Source organism: Anomaloglossus baeobatrachus, chromosome 12 (genome assembly GCF_048569485.1).
Source record: "Anomaloglossus baeobatrachus isolate aAnoBae1 chromosome 12, aAnoBae1.hap1, whole genome shotgun sequence".
In the NCBI taxonomy this organism is placed as follows: domain Eukaryota; kingdom Metazoa; phylum Chordata; class Amphibia; order Anura; family Aromobatidae; genus Anomaloglossus; species Anomaloglossus baeobatrachus.
This window is the reverse complement of record NC_134364.1, coordinates 72,719,746-72,742,888: the sequence shown is the minus strand read 5'-3', so window position 1 is coordinate 72,742,888 and position 23,143 is coordinate 72,719,746. Positions and strand designations below refer to the sequence as shown.

Below are 23,143 nucleotides of genomic sequence, written 5' to 3'. Positions count from 1 at the left end.
TCGTACGACAGCTGGACCCACGACTTAGTCACCGGGTCTCATTTTTCAGTCACTATGGAGACCCATCAGCGACTGGGATCTGCTGAGCCCTGATTTACAGTCATGTGTTATGCACATGATAGGACATTGCCATATGCTGTATATCCAGTCTGAGCGGAGCTAAGACACCCACCGTGCACGTCTCAATAGGACGGAGATGCCAGAGCTGTACTTACTGTACCAGGCGTTGTGCCCGGATGCAGTTTGCCTTTCTAACAATGGACGCATAGAAATGTATGTTTATGTAATATTTTGGCATATAGTCCATATATCTGCATACTCTGCAGCCCATTAAATACTGTGAGGAAGAGAAGGGAACATTTCGCTGAAAGCTACAGTGAACCCATCAACCATGTCTCTTGTATTCCTCCTATACAGAGGTCCAGAAATATTTGGACAGTTACACAAATTTTGGCATTTTAGCTGTTTACCAAAATATATTCAGGATACAGTTATATAAACAATATGGGCTTAAAGTCCAGACTCTCAGCTTTAATTTGAGGGAATCCACATCCTGATTGGAGTAATGGTTTAGGAATTACAGTTCTTTAATATATAGCTGCCAGAGTTGAGTTACCACCTAACTATTGGTACTCGCGATACTCATAACGAGAATTGTATTCATTCCGAATAGCGAGTTCAATGCAAGTCAATGGGGAACAACTCGCAATGTAACGAGTAACCTGAATGCCGTACAAGTAGTGAATAGTACGGTATTTGTGTTACTCGTTACATTGTGACTTTTCCCCACTGACTTGCATTGCACACGTTATTCGGAACAAATACATGAGTATTAGCCAGTTCTCGTTATGAGTATAGCAAGTACCAATAGTTAGGTACTCGCTCAACTCTAGTAGCTGCCTCTTTTTCAAGGGTCCAAAAGTAATTGCATGATTATCCCAAAAGCTCTTTAATTGGCTGCATTAGCTATTCCCTCATTAATCCATCATCAATTAAGCAGGTAAAAGGTCTGGAGCTGATTCCAGGTGTGTTATTTGCATTTGGAAGCTGTTGCTGTGAACCCACAAAATATGGTCAAAGAAGCTCTCAATGGAGGAGAAATAGACCATCAATAGGCTGAAAAAAAAAAGAATAAGAGATCCAACAGTGCGATGGCAGAAATGTTAGGAGCGGACAAATTAATAGTTACATTCTGCAAAGAAAAAAAAAAAATGAGCACACTAGTGAGCTTGGGAACTTAAAATGTCCTGGATGTCCAAGGATGACAGCAGTGGTGGATGATCGCAGAATCCTTTCCATGGTGAAGAAACCCCCTTCACAACATCCACCCAAGAACACTCTCCAGAAAAATAGTTTCTTCAGCGCTCTATTGGGAGACCCAGACGATTGGGGTATAGCTACTGCCCTCCGGAGGCCACACAAAGCACTACACTAAAAAGTGCAAGGCCCCTCCCCTTCTGGCTATACCCCCCCCGTGGTATCACGGGTACTCCAGTTTTCAAGCTTTGTGCGAAGGAGGTCAGACATTCCATGCATAGCTCCACAGATTTTAGTCAGCAGTAGCTGCTGACTATTTCGGATGGAAGAAAAGAGGGCCCATATAGGGTTCCCAGCATGCTCCCTTCTCACCCGTAGATGGTGTTGTAAGGTTGAGGTACCTATTGCTGGTACAGGGGCTGGAGCCCCACATGCTGTTTTCCTTCCACATCCCCTTGTAGGGCTCTGTGGAAGTGGGATCCTGCCGGCCTCAAAGCTCTGACGCCGGGCTCCATCCACAGACCCATAGCACCTGATGGATACGGAGCAGGAGTACCATCAGGGACAAGGCCCTGCATCATACAGGTACTCTGTGTCCCCGGCAGGCACAGACACACTCCGGGCTGGCTGGGTGTTGTAGTGCGCCGGGGACCGTAACGCTAGAGCTAGTGTTCCTACAGTTTAACTGGGGGACTTTTTTCTGTGTTGTGGGAACGCAGCGCCGACCCCCGCTGGACCGGCGGCGCTGCTGTGACTTTTAGTTCGCCGGGGACACGCCGACCGCGCTTTTACGGCGGTGGCGTTTATAAATCTAGTCCCCGGCTTTTGCGGCCTAGGACGCCGGCAGCTCCGATTCGTTCCCGCCCCCACCCTGTCAATCAGGGTAGGGGAGAGACGCTGTTTCACGGCAGCGACGAGGGCTGGAGCCTGATTTACATGCTCCAGCCCTCTCACTAGGCACAGAGGGAAGCAGGCTTCCCGCTCTTAGTCAGGAACGCCCAGGGCCCGCCCCCCCTCCTCTCTCAGGACGCCGGCAGCCATTACATGCATGTCTGGCTGGAGGAAGGACGCAAGGCTCTGGGAGACCTGGACTAGGGGGCTTTGGAGATCACACACCCGCTCTTAAGCGGGCGGTAAGCGGCTTTTCAGCTGGCCCCTCTAGTGCCTCAGTGTGTATTAGTGTACTGTGTCACTGGACATATATATATTTCCTTATTGCTTGCACTGTGAGGTCGCTTCCTGGCTGTATACCCAGATCGCTCTGAGGAGGCAGCAACATGTCATCCACAAAACGCAAGGCTGCCAAGGCTAGGGCTGTGTACACTGCGTGTGCTGCATGTGGGGCTGCTCTACCAGCAGGCTCCAAGGACCCCCATTGTGTGCAATGCTCAGATCCGGTGCTGCTTCGCCAGCCGGAGTCAGGAGAGATAGTGACCCAGGCTGAGACGCCTGTAAGTCCTGCCCCGGTGTCAGGGACAGACTTTGCAGTTTTTGCTGATAATATGTCTGTGACTATGGCAAAAATCCTTGAAACTTTGCAATCCATGCCTGGGGCTCAGTCTATGGACACGGCGAGGTCTCTGTCCTCTAATCCCCCTCAGTTGGATTTAATCCAGACTGCAAGGGGGTCCCCGGCTTCACAGGCTGAGTATTATGACTCAGATGATAGCCCCAGCCACCCTAAGCGAGCTCGCTGGGAAAGACCCTCAACGTCATCACACTGCTCAGGGTCTCAGCGCAATCAGTCGCTCTGTGATGCGTCTGATGAGAGTGATCAGGAGTCTTATCCTGGAACCCCTCTCAATCTGGATACCCCGGATGGGGACGCCATGGTAAACGATCTTATATCAGCCATCAATAGACTGTTAGATATTTCTCCCCCAGCTCCTTCAGCAGAGGAGGCAGCTGCAGAGCAGGAGAAGTTTCGTTTTCTCTATCCCAAGCGTAAATTAAGTGCTTTCTTGGATCACTCTGACTTCAGAGAGTCAATCCAGAAACACGACGCTCATCCAGAAAGGCGTTTCTCTAAACGTTCTAAGGATACACGTTTTCCTTTCCCCCCTGATGTGGTCAAGCGCTGGACCCAGTGTCCAAAAGTTGACCCCCCGATTTCCAAACTTGCAGCTAGATCCATAGTTGCAGTGGAGGATGGCGCTTCACTTAAGGATGCCAATGACAGACAGATGGACCTCTGGTTAAAATCTGTCTATGAAGCTATCGGCGCGTCGTTTGCTCCAGCATTCGCAGCCGTATGGGCACTCCAAGCTATTTCAGCAGGGTTAGCAAAAGTGGATGCTATCTTACATCCAGCGGTGCCGCAAGTGGCGTCCCTTACCTCGCAGATGTCCGCGTTTGCGTCGTACGCTATCAATGCGGTCCTAGAATCTACCAGCCGCACCTCAATGGCGTCCGCCAATTCGGTAGTTTTGCGCAGAGCCTTGTGGTTAAAGGACTGGAAAGCAGATGCTGGTTCCAAAAAATGTTTAACCAGCCTGCCTTTATCTAGAGATAGACTGTTTGGCGAGCCATTGGCTGACATCATTAAACAGTCCAAGGGTAAAGACTCTTCTTTGCCCCAGCCCAGATCAAGCAAACCTCAGCAGAAAAGATGGCAGCAGAAGTTTCAGTCCTTTCGAGGTTCGGGCAAGACACAATTCTCCTCGTCCAAAGGGACTCAGAGGACGCAAAGAAGCTCAGATTCCTGGCGGGCTCACGCGCGCCCCAAGAAAGCAAATGGAGGAACCGCTTCCAAAGCGGCTACCTCATGACTTCCAGCTCCCCCCCTCCGCATCTCCGGTCGGGGGCAGGCTCTCCCGCTTTTCCGTTATTTGGATGTCACAGGTCAAAGACCGGTGGGTGACAGACATTTTGTCTCGCGGGTACAGAATCGAGTTCAGTTCTCGTCCTCCAGCTCGGTTCTTCAGAACCTCCCCACATCCAGACCGAGCAGATGCCCTGCTGCAGGCGGTGGACTCCCTAAGAGCGGAAGGAGTAGTGGTTCCTGTACCGCCTCAGGAACAAGGGAGAGGGTTTTACTCCAATCTCTTTGTGGTTCCAAAAAAGGACGGCTCGTTCCGTCCTGTTCTGGATCTAAAGCTGCTCAACAAACATGTGCACGCCAGGCGGTTCCGGATGGAAACCCTCCGCTCTGTCGTGGCCTCAATGTCTCAAGGAGACTTCCTTGCCTCAATAGACATCAAAGATGCTTATCTCCACGTGCCAATTGCTACAGAACATCAACGTTTTCTACGTTTTGTGATAGGAAACGAACATCTTCAGTTCGTAGCTCTGCCATTCGGTCTGGCGACAGCCCCACGGGTTTTCACCAAGGTCATGGCGGCAGTGGTAGCGGTCTTGCACTCTCAGGGACACTCGGTGATCCCTTACCTAGACGATCTACTTGTCAAGGCACCCTCTCAAGAGGCATGCCAACTCAGTCTACATGCTACACTGGAGACTCTACAGACGTTCGGATGGATCATCAACTTTCCAAAGTCGAATCTGTCTCCGACACAGTCACTAACGTATCTTGGCATGGAGTTCCATACTCGAGCAGCGAGAGTGAAGCTTCCGCTGAACAAGCAGCGGTCACTACAGACAGGGGTGCAATCCCTCCTTCAGGGCCAGTCGCACCCCTTACGGCGCCTCATGCACTTCCTCGGGAAGATGGTGGCAGCCATGGAAGCAGTTCCCTTTGCGCAGTTTCATCTGCGTCCACTTCAATGGGACATTCTCCGCCAATGGGACGGGAAGTCAACGTCCCTGGACAGGAAAGTCTCTCTTTCCCAGACGGCCAAGGACTCTCTACAATGGTGGCTCCTTCCCACCTCATTGTCTCAGGGAAGATCCTTCCTGCCCCCATCCTGGGCAGTGGTCACGACAGATGCGAGTCTGTCAGGGTGGGGAGCAGTGTTTCTCCACCACAGGGCTCAGGGGACGTGGACTCCGCAGGAGTCCACCCTTCAGATCAATGTTCTGGAAATCAGAGCAGTGTATCTTGCCCTACTAGCCTTCCAGCAGTGGCTGGAAGGAAGGCAGATCCGAATTCAGTCGGACAACTCCACAGCGGTGGCATACATCAACCACCAAGGGGGGGACACGCAGTCGGCAAGCCTTCCAGGAAGTCCGGCGGATTCTGATGTGGGTGGAAGCCACGGCCTCCACCATATCCGCAGTTCACATCCCCGGCGTAGAAAACTGGGAAGCAGACTTCCTCAGGGCATGGCAGGGCATGGACGCAGGGGAATGGTCCCTTCACCCGGACGTGTTTCAGGAAATCTGTCGCCGATGGGGAGTGCCGGACGTCGACCTAATGGCGTCCCGGCACAACAACAAGGTCCCGGCATTCATGGCGAGGTCGCGCGATCAAAGAGCTCTGGCGGCAGACGCATTGGTTCAAGATTGGTCGCAGTTCCGGCTCCCATACGTCTTTCCACCTCTGGCACTCTTGCCCAGAGTGTTACGCAAGATCGGATCCGATTGCAGCCGCGTCATACTCGTCGCCCCAGACTGGCCGAGGAGATCGTGGTATCCGGATCTGTGGCATCTCACGGTCGGTCGACCGTGGTCACTGCCAGACCGACCAGACTTACTGTCCCAAGGGCCGTTTTTCCATCAGAATTCTGCGGCCCTGAACCTGACTGTGTGGCCATTGAGTCCTGGATCCTAGCGTCTGCAGGATTATCTCAAGGAGTCGTAGCCACAATGAGACAAGCTAGGAAGTCAACGTCTGCTAAGATCTACCACAGAACGTGGAAGATTTTCTTATCTTGGTGCTCTGCACAGAGAGTATCCCCTTGGCCATTTGCATTGCCCACCTTTCTTTCCTTCCTGCAATCGGGGTTGGAAAAGGGCTTGTCGCTCAGCTCCCTTAAAGGGCAAGTCTCGGCACTGTCGGTGTTTTTTCAGAAGCGTCTAGCACGTCTTCCTAAGGTGCGCACGTTCCTACAGGGGGTCTGTCATATTGTGCCCCCGTACAAGCGGCCGTTAGATCCATGGGATCTGAACAGAGTACTTGTTGCTCTGCAAAAGCCGCCCTTCGAGCCTCTAAAGGACGTTTCCTTTTCTCGCCTGTCACAGAAAGTGGCGTTTCTTGTCGCGATCACATCGCTTCGGCGAGTGTCTGAGCTGGCAGCTTTGTCATCCAAGGCTCCTTTCCTGGTGTTCCACCAGGACAAGGTAGTGCTGCGCCCCATTCCGGAGTTTCTCCCTAAGGTCGTATCCTCGTTTCATCTTAATCAGGATATATCCTTGCCTTCCTTTTACCCTCATCCGGTTCACCGGTATGAAAAGGACTTACGTTTGCTAGATCTGGTGAGAGCACTCAGAATCTACATTTCCCGAACGGCGCCCATGCGCCGTTCCGATGCTCTTTTTGTCCTTGTCGCTGGTCCGCGCAAGGGATTGCAGGCTTCTAAAGCCACCCTGGCTCGATGGATCAAAGAACCAATTCTAGAGGCCTACCGCTCTGCGGGGCTTCCGGTTCCTTCAGGGCTAAAAGCCCACTCAACCAGAGCCGTGGGTGCGTCCTGGGCATTACGACACCAGGCTTCGGCTCAACAGGTGTGCCAGGCAGCAACCTGGTCCAGTCTGCACACTTTCACCAAGCATTATCAGGTGCATACCTATGCTTCGGCGGATGCCAGCTTAGGTAGAAGAGTCCTGCAGGCGGCAGTGACATCCCCGTAGGGGAGGGCTGTTTTTTTGCAGCTCTAACATGAGGTATTTCTTTACCCACCCAGGGACAGCTTTTGGACGTCCCAATCGTCTGGGTCTCCCAATAGAGCGCTGAAGAAGAAGGGAATTTTGTTACTTACCGTAAATTCCTTTTCTTCTAGCTCTTATTGGGAGACCCAGCACCCGCCCTGTTGTCCTTCGGGATTTTTTTGTTGTTTGCGGGTACACATGTTGTTCATGTTGAACGGTTTTTTCGGTTCTCCGATGTTTCTCGGAGTTAATTTGTTTAAACCAGTTATTGGCTTCCTCCTTCTTGCTTTGGCACTAAAACTGGAGTACCCGTGATACCACGGGGGGGTATAGCCAGAAGGGGAGGGGCCTTGCACTTTTTAGTGTAGTGCTTTGTGTGGCCTCCGGAGGGCAGTAGCTATACCCCAATCGTCTGGGTCTCCCAATAAGAGCTAGAAGAAAAGGAATTTACGGTAAGTAACAAAATTCCCTTCGTTTCAGTATTAAACTGTACCAGAATGATGGGAAGTAGATAGTATGTTGAAGATTTGGAACGGCTCATGATCCAGAACACAGCACATCCTCAGTAACACATGGTGTAGGAGTGTGATGGCCGGGCATGTATGCCTTCCAATGGTCCTGGGGCACTAGTGTTTATTGATGATGTGACTGAAGACAGAGGCAGTCGGATGAATTCTGAAGTGTACAGGGCGATACTTTCTGCACAGATTCAACCAAATACAGCAAGGATGATAGGACAGCGCTTCACCAGACACATGGACAATGACCCAAAACATACTGCGAAAGTGGAAAGTGGAATATTGTGCAATGGCCGAGTCATCACTAGATCTCAACCCCATCAAGCTGCATTTCACAGGATTAAGGCAGAACTAAAACCACCACTCCAGCGGATTTTTGTTTTTTTTATTGCACCATTGGAGTAGCACTTTAAATGTAAGTCCCCTGCCCCGGTCTTATACTCGCCCTCCGACGGCTTCATCTTCTATCTCTTCTGCTCTCGTCGGTCTCTGGTGATTTCTGATCTGCCGCCAGCTCCAGTGTTTCATGGAGCCGGAGGCCACGACTCAATACAAGTCTATGAGAGCCTCGAACTGGTCTCGGGGAAGCATCAGGAGCTTGTAACAAAACATCTGACATCCAGCCACTCAGGAGTTACAGTCACAAGATGGGACCGGAGCAGCGTCAGTAAAAGGTGAAGCCGGGAAGTGAGTATATGACGGGGAAGGGGCTTAGATTTAAAGCGCCACTTCAGCTCTGAAAAAAAAAAAAAGGAAAAGCAGGAGTGGTGCTTTAAGATAAGCATCACACAGGAGAAAACCAAGCTTGGTGACAATACACATTGGTTGCAAAGTAGAACAAAGCCTTTGGAGGGGTTGTTCCCTTTCAATTAAAGGTTGAGGTTTGTTATAAAACAACAAACCGCGCTCTGGTCACTCTCCCCAGGTCCACCAGTGAGTATCCACCTCCAATCAGTGAGCTCAGTTTATATGGGAACGCCCCACTCAGAGCCACTGAGCTCACTGATAGGTTCTCAATGTAATGTATGTGCGATGCTACCAAAGTCAGGAGCAGGGGCATAGACTCACTGGTGGACCTAGGGAAGGGGAGTATGGTGCAGTTTGTTTCTTTATATTAGCCTACAGCGATGGACTAATATTTAGTTAAAGTGTCCAACTCCTTGTATTAAAGTGACTTCTACAGAACTATGGACCTGTTTAGATAAAAATAGCACCGTTATGGGGGAATATAATTTTAAGGTGTTTAGATGTGTCTGGCTAATGCTGCAAATGTGACTATTTGACGTGTCCTCTCTATATCACGCTTCAGATTCTCATGGGCAGGGTGCCGGATCGAGGAGGAAGGCCTTCAGAGATCGAGCCCCCACCTCCAGAAATGCCACCATGGAAGAAGAGACAGGACGATGGAGGAAGAGGAGGCTGGAGAGGAGGAGGAGGAGGACGAGGCGGCAGCAGTGGTTATGGAAGAGGAGGGTATAATGCAGGTGCTAGGGATTTTAATAGAGGAGGAGGAGGAGGCTACCAGGGCCGAGGAGGCTATGGTGGTGGTGGCGGCGGCTATGGAGGAAGCGGGAACTACAGGAGGTACTGAATGGACATGTTTCCTACCAGCAGGCGTGCTCCGCTCCTCACAAAGCACAGTGTCTGCCTCTGTAAAGGCATCGTCCAATCAACTACGATCCTCATTTTTGCACCACAACTTATTTATTTTTTTATGCCCGTGTCAGGAGATCATGGAGAATAACCTAATGCTGATAACAGACAGGACACGTTTTAATTCCGGATATGTAGTATATGCCATTCCTATCCATAGTTGCTGTAATTTGGTCTTTGTGAAGACTTGCAATAACTTTTTTATATGTTTTTCAAGTCAAAATGAATCAGTGTTCTTGTTATAACCTGAAACGTGAAGATTTTAGACTGCAGAGACCTGGTAAGCTCATAGCGTATCTGTAGAGGGGAGCCACTTGGCGGCACTATTACTTGGTAGTCTACGAACATAACATTTTATTCAGGAGCATTGTTATTATTTCTAAGTTGGGCGTTCAGGCTTGTTGGTGACATTCTATAATCCGGGATCACCACTGATCACAAGGATAAGGGTGCCAAAGTATCCTCTGTGACTGTAGTGGTGGTGACCACTGCCATAATCGCTGTCAGATAACCGGATCCGGGGCTTTGCTGGCATCAGCCGTCCACCCTCAGGCCTTTCTTACTGGGTACTTTACAATCCCTGTTATTGTGGTCACTGTAGGTCGGACCCTCCCCCCAGCGATCGTACATATACATCTCATGGAGAGATAATTAATCTGTTTAGTGGTTAAAACTTCCAATCGGTTTTTATGTATTTGGGAGGGGTGGAAGACTGGTACATCTTTTTGTACAGACCAAAGACCCTTATCGCCCAAGGCCCTCTCTGAGTCTGTAAACAGCACCACGCCAGTGACTTCCTCTGTGATATCGCAGGGATCAGGTTTGCATTAAATCCGGACATCCAATATATGAGCAGCCCTTAAAGAGGACCAACCACCAGGATTTTCCTATATAAACTAAACCCAGTGCTATACTGGCGCTATCATGCTGATTCTATACATACATGTAGTTGTGAGATCGGATGTATACTTTCTGAAATACAGGCAAGTAAAGTTTGTAAAATGCACTGTTATTTGATGATGGGTGCAACGGAATATATAATAGGTGGGGGGTGTTTTGCTAGTTATTCCCACCCCTGTCTGCCTGTATTTCCTCCCCCTATCTCTGTTATTATAGAGGGTGGAAGGACAGGCAGAAGGAAAGACAAGCAGGCATACGAGGCTGGGAATAACTAGCAAAACCCGACCCACCTATTAGATATTCTGTAGCTGCTATCAATCAAATAACAGTGCATTTCGCATACTTTACTTGCCTGTATTTCAGAAAGTATACATCTGATCTCACAACTAAAGGTATGTATAGAATCAGCATGATAGCGCCAGTATAGGACTGGCTTTAGGTTATACATGAAAATCCTGGTGGTTGGTCCTCTTTAAGCTGGGTATGTACGTCCAGCATGAAGCCTTGTACAGTATGGATACATGGCTGCATTGCCCAACATTATTCTACCTGTTAAACTCGCTTCTGGGATATGGCTCATGTAAAAAATAACTTAATCATGTTTTGCATATTTCTATAAGCCTCAAAAAGTGGCTGCAAAAATCTTCTGTGTTTATCTATTGAAGCAAGTGGTTTTCATGAAAACTCTGCACTGTGCGTTTTTAAAAGACATGAATTGAACTTTTTTTTTAACTATAAAAATGTGCATGTAAATAATGAAATTGCCTTTTATTTTCAAAATCAGCATTTGTTCACTGAAAAAAGCAACAGGGAAAAAAAACCCACTGCATCAAGAAAGGGGAAAATGCATAAAAAAATCTCAATAATCTGAACTATTGCTGGTTTTGGTGCAGACGCCTGCGGGAACGTGCCCTGAGGCAGAGGTTCAGTTGTGTGTAAGGTCCTGCCTGGTACATAGGCCGTGTGCGGGGAGAACAGTACGTAGAGCAAGATGGTGTCTGTAATGTAGGAGGGGGGGGGCGCAAAAAACAATGGTGCGCTATGGACGTCTTTCGTACAAAGTAAGAACCATAATTGCGTCACTAGGGGTGAACATTCAGATATGGAAGAAGGAAGCCGGGATATACCGCGCTGACATAAAACATCCAAAAGTTGATTCATTTCTCTTTTATTCAATCAGGTCTGCGCGTTTCGGAGGACGCAGCCTCCTTCTTCAGGACATTTATGACAGAAAAGTCACTTGCGTTTTACACGAGCGAGTGCATTCCAATAAAACTTCAGATTACTCTCACTCTAGTGCAAAACTATGGGGCAGCTTCCATCTGCGATTGATTTCTCATGCCATAGTGGCATGCGGAATGATTCGTAGTATGCTGCGTTGGCAGCGATTCTCGGCTCACGCACCCACATACAAGTCTATGGGAGCGTTAGAAATATCGCACTACACTCACATGTAATCTGAGTATAGTGCAATATACGCAGACAGACAGCGGAGGAGATGAGGAGATAGTGTCTCCCTCCTGATTCTCCGCACCTGTGATGTGATCGCAAGATCGGATCACAGTCGCATGAGCCTTAGCTGACACCCGCGGCAGAGGGTCTTTATCATATCACTTTTGATGCTCTCGCATCACAAGCTATACGCTAGTGGAGCCGTACCCTCTGAGGGATAATGTTTCTCCTTGTGGAGAGTGACCTGTCTGGTCTGGCATGTCGGTGTAAGGAGGCTTATAAGCCAAGCAATGCTCCTCTGGGAAATTAAATAAATAAATTGCCTCTTCAGAGAAGAAGAGGACTTGACCTCTAGCACCACTTATTGGAAGTAGTAATCCTAAAAGTCAATAATGACCCTGTAACGATCCTTGCCATATGACTTAAGTTATGGCAAGGCTCATTAAAGGTGGATACTGTCTTACATTCTCAGAAACATCACCCCCTTTTTTTTTGTTTGTTTGTAAGTCCGTGCGATCCATCACGATTTTGCATGTTTTGGGTCTGTCAGTGATGGAAGCCTGGAATAAGGTGCCAACAGAATTTCACATGTATTGCGATGATAACAGGGGGTAATAACGCAATTTCTGTGCCACTGATCAAACAGAGAGGTGTAATGTGAAAGTACAGACAATAGTGTATGTGGATAGGAAGCATCTGTTACTGTCATTTCTTTTTCGCTCCTAATTGGGAGACCCAGACAATTGGGTGTATAGCTATTGCCTCCGGAGGCCACACAAAGTATTACACTTAAAAGTGTAAGGCCCCTCCCCTTCTGGCTATACACCCCCAGTGGGATCACTGGCTCACCAGTTTTGTGCTTTGTGCGAAGGAGGCAACACATCCACGCATAGCTCCACTTTTTAGTCAGCAGCAGCTGCTGACTATGTCGGATGGAAGAAAAGAGGGCCCATACTAAGGGCCCCCAGCATGCTCCCTTCTCACCCCACTGTATGTCGGAGGTGTTTGTAAGGTTGAGGTACCCATTGCGGGTACGGCGGCAGGAGCCCACATGCTGATTCCTTCCCCATCCCTTTTTACAGGGCTCTGGGTGAAGTGGGATTTACCGGTCTCCAGGCACTGAGACCGTGCTCCATCTACAGCCCCTGGAGAAGATGCTGGATGGAGCGGAGTACATCAGGGACATGGCCCTGCTTCCTCAAGGTACTCTGTGTCCCCGTGCATTTGGCGCTCACACCGCAGCATGCTGGGTGTTGTAGTGCGCCGGGGGACATCAGCGCTGCGGCGCCTGTGCCATGGCCTCATTCAGCTTCGCTGAAGCAGGCTCACTTATGGGAATTGGTCGCGCCGGCCGCTGGGACTGCGGCGCGGCTGGCACTTGTAGTGCGCCGGGGACTTCAGCGCGGCCTGCGCTTTTACGGCGGCCGCGCTGATAACTAGAGTCCCCGGCTTTTGCGGCCTGCTTCCGTTCGTTCCCGCCCCCAGACCTGCCAGTCAGGAGAGGGGCGGGACGCTGGCCACTTCTAGGAATCGGTCGCGCCGGCCGCTGGGACTGCGGCGCGGCTGGCACTTGTGGTGCGCCGGGGACTTCAGCGCGGCCCGCGCTTTTACGGCGGCCGCGCTGTTAACTCGAGTCCCCGGCTTCTGGGCCTAGTCTCCCTTCGTTACCGCCCACAGCCCTGACAGTCAGGGTAGGGGCGTGACGCTGCATAGCACAGCAGCGCTGAGAGCTGGAGTATGTTTTGAATACTCCACCCCTCTCACTGTGTGCACTGTGAATCCGGATTCCCGCACTTTCTCAGGCACGCCCACGGCTTCCTTCTCTACAAGGACGCCGGCAGCCATTAGTGTCAGTTTCTGTACGATACAGAGACAAGTGTGGAAGACCCTGGCATTCTGATAGTCACACAATCGCTGCAACAGGCGTTAAGCAGCACCTGTGGTGCTAACCCCACTAGTGCAGAAGTGCACTTATAGATATGCTTGTACTATATATATTGCACTGTTTGGTCGCACGTTGTATATACCCTCCTGGATTATGCGGAGGAGTTATCAGCATATTCTCTGTGTAAAACAAAGGTGATAGACTCCCATTGTATGCACTAATGGCCAGGGGATGAGGACGGTGTCTGCAGTATTTACTGACAGTTTTTCTGAGACTATGGCTATGATACTAGAAGCCTAGCAGTCCGGACATGTCTCTCACAATATGGGCACTGTTGAATCATTGATCCATGGCCCCCCTCAGTGTGAACAACTAACAGCTCCGGGAATGTCACACGCATCCCAGAGTCACGGCTCTGCACGGACGTCAGTCCCAGACAGCCTAAGCGGGCTCACTATGAGCGGCCTCGGTTTCATCAGGGTCCTACCAGAGGACTCTCTGTGTAATGAGGCGGAAGTAGCGGCTCAGGATTCTGATCCTGAGACCGCTCTCAATCTGGATACACCTGATCGTGACGCCATAGTAAATAATCTTATAGCGTCCATCTATAGAATGTTGGTTATTTCTCACAGCTCCTCCAGTGGAGGAGTCAGCTTCACGTATTTTTCTGGACCACTCTGCCTTCAGAGAGGCAGTCCAGGAACACCACGCTTATCCAGATATGCGCTTCTCCAAACGGCTTAGGATACACGTTATCCCTGTCCCCTGACTTGGTCAAGGACTGGACCCAGTGTCCCAAGCGGCATCCTCCAATCTCCAGGCTTGTAGCTAGATCCATAGTTGCAGTGGGAGATGGAGCTGCACTCAAAGATGCCACTGACAGACAGATGGATCTCTGGTCGAAATCCATCTATGAGGCTGTCGGCGCACCGTTGGCTCCGGCATTCTCTCCCTTGGGGCACTCCAAGCTATTTCAGCTTGTCTTACACAGATTGACACGGTTACACGTACATCTGTGCCGCAGGTGGCATCCTTAACCTCTCAAATGTCTGCATTTGTTTCTTACGCGATTCAGGTTGCCCTGGACTCTGCGAACCGTGCGGCGGTAGCCTCCGCTACTCCGTGTTTTTAAGCAGAGCCTGGTCTGCTCGTTAAGTGAATGGAAGGCAGATTCTGCTTCCAAAAAAGGTTGCTTAACCAGTTGCCTTTTTCTGCTGACCGACTGTTTGGTGAGCGTTGGATGTAACCATTAAACAGTCCAGGGGTAAGGATTCATCCTTTCCTCAGCCCGGACACAACAAACCCCAACAGAGCGAGAGGCAGTCGGGGTTTCGGTCTTTTCGAGGCTCGGGCAGGTCCCATTTTTCCTCGTCCAATGTGGACTCAAAAGGATCAGAGGAGCTCAGATTCTTAGCGGGCTCAGTCACGCCCAAAAAAAGCGACAGTCTGAAAACCCGCTTCCAAGGCGGCTTCCTCATGACTTGCGGCCTCGGTCGGTAGCAGGCTCTCCCGCCTTGGCGATATTTAGCTGCCATAGGTCAATGACCATTGGGTGTGAGACATTCTGTCTCACGGGTACAGGATAGAGCTCACTTCTCGTCCTCCAACTCGATTCTTCAGAATTTCTCCACCTCCCGGCCGAGCCGCTGCTCTTCTGCAAACAGGGTGCACTCTATAGGCAGAAAGAGTGATGACCCCCGTTCCTCTTCAGGAACAAGGTCACGGTTTTTACCCCAAATTCTTTGCGGTACCTATAACAACGGGCCGTTCCGTCCCGTTCTGGATCTAAAACTGCTCAGCAAGCTCGTGGACACCAGGCGGTTCCGGATGGAATCCCTCCGCCATGTCATCGCCTCAAGGTCCCAAGGATATTTCCTAGCACATTAGGCATCAAGGATGCTTATCCACACGTGCCGATTGATCCAGAGCACTAGCGTTTCTACGCTTCGTTATAGGAGACGAACACCTTCTGTTCGTAGCTCTACCTTCCGGCTAGCGACAGTCCCACTGGTCTTCGCCAAGGTCAGGGCAGCAGTAGTCACAGTCCTGCACTCTCAGGGTCACTCTGTGATCCCGTATTTAGACGATCTACTTGTCAAGGCACTCTCTTAGGAAACATGCCAACACTGCCCGAACGTTGCGCTGGAGACTCTCTAGAGTTTTGGGTGGATCATCAACTTTTTAAAGTCAGATCCGACCCCGACCCTATCGATAACATATCTAGGCATAGAGTTTCATACTCTCTCAGCGATAGTGAAGCTTCCGCTAGACAAACAGCATTCACTACGGGCTGCAAGCTCTTCTTTAAGAACCAGTCGCACACATTGAGACGCCTCATGCACTTCCTACGTAAGATGGTAGCAATGGAGGCAGTTCCTTTCGCGCAGTTTTACTGCGTCCACTACAATGGGACATTCTCCGCCAATGGGACGAGGAGTCGACGTCCCTCAACAGAGTCGTCTTTCTTTCTCAGGCGGCCAAGGAATCTCTACGGTGGTGGCTTCTTCCCACCTCTTGGTCAAAAAGAAGGTCCTTCCTATCCCCATCCTGGGCGATAGTTACGACAGACGCGAGTCTATCAGGGTGGGGAGCAGTTTTTCTCCACCACAGCGCTCAGGGTACGTGGACTCAGCAAGAGTCCACCCTTCAGATCAATGTTCTTGAACACAGAGCAGTGTATCTTGCCCTACAAACCTTCCAACAGCAGCTGGAAAGCAAGCATATCCGACTTCAGTCGGACAGCTCCACAGCGGTGGCATACATCAACCACCAAGGAAGAACGCGCAACCGGCAAGCCTTCCAGGAAGTCCGGCAGGTTCTGATGTGGGTGGAAGACACGGCATCCACCATATCCACAGTTCACATCCCAGGTGTGGAAAACTAGGAAGCTGACTTCCTAAGTCGCTGGGGTGTGGCCGAAAGAGTATGGTCTCCTCACCCGGACGGGTTTCAGGAGATCTGGCGCCGCTGACAGAGGCCGGACGTCGATCTAATGGCGTCACGGCACAACAACAATGTGCCAGCTTCATGGCACGGTTTCACAATCATCGAGCTCTGGCGGCAAACGCCTTAGTTCAGCATTGGTCGCAGTTCCAGCTACCTTAGGTGCCACCTCTGGCATTGTTGCCCAGAGTGCTGCGCTAGATCAAGACCGACTGCGGCCGCGCCATCCTCGTCGCTACAGATTGGCCGAGGATGTTGTGGTACTCGGTTCTGTGGTGCCTCACGGTAGGCTAACCGGGGGCACTACCAGACCAATCAGACTGGCTGTCTCAAGGGCCATTCTTCCATTTGAATTCTACGGCCCTCAACCGGATGGTGTGGCATTGAGTCCTGGAACCTAGTGTCGTCAGGATTACCTCAGGACGTGGTTGCCACCATGAGACAGGCTAGCATACCAACGTCCGCCAAGATTGACCACAGGACGTGGAAGATATTCTTATCTCGGTGCTCGGCGCAGGGTGTTTCTCCCTGGCCGGTTGCATCGTCTATGTTTCCTTCCTTCCTGCAATCTAGGTGGGAAAATGGGTTGTCGCTCAGTTCCCTTTAGGGACAAGTCTCAGCGCTATCTGTATTTTTTCAGAAACGACGACTTCCTCAGGTACGCACGTTCCTACGGGGAGTTTGTCTTCTCAGCACTCCGTACAAGCGGCCGTTAGAGCCCTGAGATCTGAACAAGGTTCTAATTGCTCTCCAGATGCCGCCTTTCGAGCCTTTGAAGGATGTCTCCCTTCCCGCTTTTCACGGGAAGTGGCCTTCTAGTAACGGTCTCGTCTCTTAGGAGAGTTTCCGAGCTAGCAACGCTCTCATTCAAACTCCCTTCCTGGTCCTTCACCAGGACAGGGTAGTTCTGCGTCCGGTTCCGGAATTTCTCCCTAAGGTGGTATCCCACTTTCATATCAATCAGGATATCACCTCACCTTCTTTGTGTCCTCGTCCAGTCCATCAATTTCAGAAGGATTTGCATCTGTTGGTTCTGGTGAGAGCACTCAGGTTCTACTTCCCGCATGGCGCTCCTGCGCCACCCGGATGCACTCTTTGTCCTTGTCGCTGGTCGGCGTAAACAGTCGCAAGCTTCCAAATCCACCCTGGCTCGGGGGATCGAGGAACCAATTCTTGAAACCTACAGTTCTACTGGGCTTCTGGTTCTCTCAAGGCTGAAGGCCCATTCTACCAGAGCCGTGGGTGCATCCTGGACATTACGGCACCAGGCTACGGCTCAGCAGGTGTGTCAGGCACCTACCTGATTGGGTCTGCATACTTTTACCAAGCATTTTCAGGTGCATACCTACGCTTCGGCAGACGCCAGCCTAGGTAGATAAGTCCTTCAGGCGGCAATTGCCCACCTGTAGGAAAGGGCTGTTTGACGGCCCTATCACGAGGTATTCTTTTACCCACCCAGGGACTGCTTTTGGACGTCCCAATTGTCTGGGTCTCCCAATTAGGAGCGAAAAAGAAGAAGGGAATTTTGTTTACTTACCGTAAATTCCTTTTCTTCTAGCTCCAATTGGGAGACCCAGCACCCGCCCTGTTTTCTCGGGGTTTTTCTGTTTTTTCGGGTACACATGTTGTTCATGTGGTATGGTTCAGTTCTCCGATGTTTCCTCGGATTGATTTGGTCTTTAAACCAGTTATTGGCTTTCCTCCTTCTTGCTTTGGCACTAAAACTGGTGAGCCAGTGATCCCACTGGGGGTGTATAGCCAGAAGGGGAGGGGCCTTACACTTTTAAGTGTAATACTTTGTGTGGCCTCCGGAGGCAATAGCTATACACCCAATTGTCTGGGTCTCCCAATTGGAGCTAGAAGAAAAGGAATTTACGGTAAGTAAACAAAATTCCCTTCTTTGTTTTTCTGCATTTTTGTGGAATAGGTTAAAGCATAATTGAAGCCCACATTACATAGTCGTGGTCACCTAACTAGTGTGTTCTTAGTAGATATGAAAATAAATTGTGTGATTAGTGTTTAGTTTATGGCTACTCTGCGGTGCGACATCAAGGCTCAGACAAGGGAGGGACCCAAAAATATCATAAGCAAGTGGCATGTGACATACATTGTGGTCTGTTATGGCAAAGTCATACGCAAGCGGCATCCAAATAACCAATCGGCTTTAATCTTTCTAAAAAGTAACCGCATTGATGATCATTAGATTCAATGTCATAATGTCCTAATGTTCATGTCACCCGACCTGTGTCGCCATAGTCTAAAAGGGGCTTCACATGCAATGACATCGCTAACGAGATGTTGTTGGGGGTCACTGAATTCGTAACGCACATCCGGCCTCGTTAGTGACATCGTTGCGTGTGACACCTACGAGCGACTGCTAATGATGTAAAATACTCACCTAATCGTTGATTGTTGACACGTCGTCCATTTCCCAAATATCGGTGCTGCTTTTGGACGCAGGTTGTTTGTCGTTCCTGAGGCAGCACACATCGCTACGTGTGACACCCCAGGAACGACGAACAACACCGTACCTGCGTCCTCCAGCAACGAGGTGGGCGTGACTTTCTGCGGCTGCTTTCCGCCCCTTTGCTTCAATTGGATGCCTGCCGTGTGATGTTACTGTGACGCCGCACGAATCACCCCCTTAGAAAAGAGGCAGTTTGGCGGCCACAGCGACGCCGCTAGGAAGGTAAGTATGTGTGACGGGTACTAGCGATATTGTGTGCCACGGGCAGCGATTTGCCCGTGACGCACAAACGACGGGGGCGGGTGCTTTCACCAGCGACATCGCTAGCGAGATCGCAGCGTGTAAAGCAGCCTTAAGGCCTAGAGTTGACCGAGTACCTAACTATTTGTACTCTCTATACTAATAATGAGTACTGTCTAATACTCGCGTATTCATTCCAAATAGGGTGTGTGCAATGCAAGTCAATGGGGAAAAATTTAAGGAGTAACCCGAATGCCACATTATTCGTGCAAGTAGCGAATAGTGCGGAATTCGGGTTACTCGTTACATTGCGAGTTTTTCCTCATTGACTTGCATTGCACACACTATTCGAAAAGAATACGCAATTATTAGACAGTACTCGTTATGAGCATAGCGAGTACCAATAGTTAGATACTCGCTCAACTCTACTAAGGCCCCATTTACACTGGCAGATAATCGGGGATGAGAGTTCAGTAGGAGGCCTCTTTTTCTGTATGTAAACTTTTTATTTTTCCAGGAATGTGAAAACATACATTTAATGTATGATGACTGTATTGTACGATGAATAAAAGTGACTAAAGTCTCGCTGTCTCCGAATGCTCTCGATAGAAGTCCCCTCCATACCCACACTGCTTATTACATGACGAGTCAGATTTACCATCCTGGGAATGCCATATTGTGCATCCACAGATGCACAGAAGCTGAAAATTGCAACCTGACAGCACAGATCTGTATATAATTAGGTGAAATGCTGTAGACTGATATATTTTATTTTTATATATATATATATATATATATATATATATATATATATGTATATATATATATATATATATATATATATATATATATATATATATATATATATATATATTACAGTGTTCTTCTTGGAAACTCCAAAGTGACATCATAGCTATAATTTCCTGTAATAAAAACATCCTCCCTGATTCAATGGTGTGGAAAAACTAATTGCTAGCACTGTTATTATGGTTTGTTCTAGTCGCATGAGTCAAGCAGGCATGAAAGTCTCCGCGAGTCCACACTTGTGCTGGTAAGACATGGTAGAGCGGGAAGCAGTAAGGAAAAGTTATTAATGCTTATAAATAAAATATATATTCAAAACGCCTATTAGGCTATGTGCACACAACGTGTTTTTTCAGGTGACATGCGCCTGAAAAAATGTGGCAGGCGTGGCTGTTCGACGCCGTGGGCACATACACTAAAAAACAGCACTCCGATGGGACATGGGTGGCATCTGTGCACTGTCTGCATTTTTAGTTTACGATCATATACCAGTAAACACTGTCTTGATCGCCAACTTCATTTAGCCTCTAGTTGTAGCCCCAAATTTTTTTAAGTTGGCTAAATTATAGGGTAAATTTAAGAAGGGAAAAAAAAAATTATATATATAATATATATAGTGTGTGTGTGTGTGTGTTTTCTAATTATTTTTAAAATATATATCTGTAAATTGTAACGTGCATTTGTATTCAGCCCCCCCCCTGAGTCAATAAAAGTAGAATCACCTTTTGCTGCAATTACTGCTGCAACTCTTTTGGGGTATGTCTCTACAGCTTTTTCACATCTAGAGGCTGAAATTGTTGCCTATTTTTCTGCGCAAAATAGCTCTAGGTCAGTGAGATTGATGGAGTCATCTGTAAGCAGCAATTTCTCTGACGCCTCATTGGGGGACACAGGACCATGGGTGTTATGCTGCCTATCCATAGCAGGACACTAAGTAGATGCAAAAGCATAGCTCCTCCTCTGCAGTATACACCCCCTGGCCGGGCCAGGCAAGCTCAGTTTTCCCTGCCGCCCATGACAGCACCACATGAGAGATAGGTTCCGCCCACATCAGGACAGGAAACCCACTGATAAAAAGGCGGTACCTCTCCTCCACATCAGTTTTGTTTCCTGTCCTGGTATGGACAACCCATTGCTGTCCCAGGTCCGACCCGGTGTGGAAGCCTGGTACTTACCTGAAGCCGGTGCTCGGGCCTGGCTGCACCCCCCCTCGGTCTCAGACCTCTGCGGCGGTGAGGCGCGGGCCTGGAGCGGGAGCTCGGCCCGGCGTCGCTCCAGGGATGTGCGCACTCACGGCGGCCGCTGGAAGGCTTGTCCCTGCTGGGCAGCACGCTGGAGTGAAGCTGGACGCTCCGGCCGGAAGTGACGCGATTCCATGGTGACGTGCGCAATGCGACCAGGAAGTGACTGGTGTGCGCATGCGCACTAGGATCCAAGATGGCGGCGCCCTTGTAACGAGGGATCTCTGTTTCAAATATGACCGGCGCTTGGGACTGGTGAGTTTTTTCTCCTCCATTGTTACCATTACGGCAGGAGATTCACCCCGCAGCAAGGAGCAGCGCAAGGAGTCGCCACAGCGTGGCTCGGAACGCGGCTCTGCGGATCGTTCCCGGAAGGCTGTATCCAGTCCGGGCAGCGTTCGGTCGGTGGGTCCCAAGAGGTCCAAGGGAGATAAGAATCCGCCTCCTGATCCGGTATTGCCAGTAGTCGTGGGGGTGAGTGGACTTCGTGGTCTTCCATGTTTCTAAGTCCCCGTTTCCGTGTCCCCTCTCTTGTTAGGTACCGAAAAAATGTGCCTCCAAGCAGCGTCACAAGGAATGTGCCATATGCCAATCCTCCCTGTCTTCGGATTACACCAAGGCCCTGTGTGCAGGCTGTATCCAACAGACCCTACTCAAAGAGGGGCCGGGGTTCTCATCTGAATTGCGTTCCATTATCAGAGCAGAAGTACAGGAGTCCCTTAAATCCCTTAAGGGGGACAAGAGGCGCAAGAAATCCCGTCATCCTAAGCTGTCTACTCCCGATACCTCGGCGGGTTCGGCTCAGGGCTCTCGGTCGTCGGGCTCCTCGGGATCCTCCCCCTCCGATTCTGGCTCCTCTTCCTCTTCCGGTGAAGGTGGTCGTCCTTGTTTCCCTACAGCAGCCCCTTCTTGAGAGGTCGCCATGTTCGGGTCCTTTCAGACAACAGGGTGACTGTGGCGTACGTCAACCATCAGGGAGGCACCAGATCCCCTTCTCTTCTGGCTCTGACTATGCGCATCTTCCAGCTAGCCGAACAACATCTCTCCTCATTGACAGCTCTTCATATCAAGGGGGCGGAAAACGCGGAGGCAGACTTCCTCAGCCGGCACTGTCTCAGTCAGGGGGAGTGGTCCTTGGACCCGGGGGTCTTTCGCAAGCTCACGCTTCTATGGGGTGCCCCTGTTCTCGACCTGTTCGCTACCAAGGCGAATCGGAAAGTGGACAGGTTCTGCTCTCTCAACCCCCGAGACGATCCTGTTGCCCTCGATGCCTTCCAGATGTCTTGGTCTCACGGCCTCCTGTACGCGTTTCCTCCCCTGATCCTGTTGCCTTCGGTTCTCCGGAAAATCCGGACCGACAGAGCGGAGGTTATTCTCATCGCCCCCTTCTGGCCGAAACGGGCATGGTTTTACTGGCTGCGGACACTGTCTCTGGTGGATCCTTGGGTTCTCCCGGACGCCCCTCATCTCCTGTCCCAGGGCCCAGTCCGTCACCCCCCCGACCCGGCTCTCCATTTGACGGCTTGGCGTTTGAGCGGCGGCTGCTAGCTCGACGGGGGTTTTCTTCTTCCTTAATCGATACTCTTCTTCGCAGTAGGAAAGTGGTCACCACGGCCATTTACGGTAGGGTCTGGAAGCGCTTTCTCCTTCAGTCGGGGGCTCGGGCGGAGGGCCCCCCTCCTATCTCGGCTATTCTAGAATTCCTCCAGAGGGGGTTGGAATTGGGGCTCTCCACCAGTATGCTCAAGGTGCAGGTGTCGGCCTTAGGGGCTCTGTTTCATTGTAGTCTGGCACAGAATGAATGGATTTGCCGGTTCATTAAATCTAAGTCCAGGTCTGTGCCTGTTCAGGCTCCCAGGGTTCCCCCATGGGACCTTAATTTAGTGTTGGATGCCCTCACAGGGCCACCGTTTGAGCCCTTAGGGGAAGTCCCTCTCAAACTGCTGTCCCTTAAGGTTTTTCTCCTCGTCGCACTCACCTCGGCCAGGCGGGTGGGGGATCTCCAAGCCTTGTCTGTGGTTCACCCTTATACCCAGATTCTGGATGATAGGGTAGTGTTGCGGACTGATCCCTTCTA

The 23,143-nt window shown here is 50.2% G+C and overlaps 1 protein-coding gene across 1 annotated transcript in view; it reads left to right on the top strand.

The window, feature by feature from the left end:
* Window positions 1-10,048, top strand: part of FAM98B (family with sequence similarity 98 member B) — a 49,507-nt gene extending 39,459 nt beyond the window's left edge. Inside the window, exon 8 of the mRNA XM_075331096.1 lies at window positions 8,791-10,048. Within this exon, the coding sequence (XP_075187211.1) occupies window positions 8,791-9,072 (282 nt within the window). The 3' untranslated portion in view covers window positions 9,073-10,048. The remainder of the gene's footprint in view (window positions 1-8,790) is intronic.
* The last annotated feature ends 13,095 nt before the right edge of the window (window positions 10,049-23,143 follow it).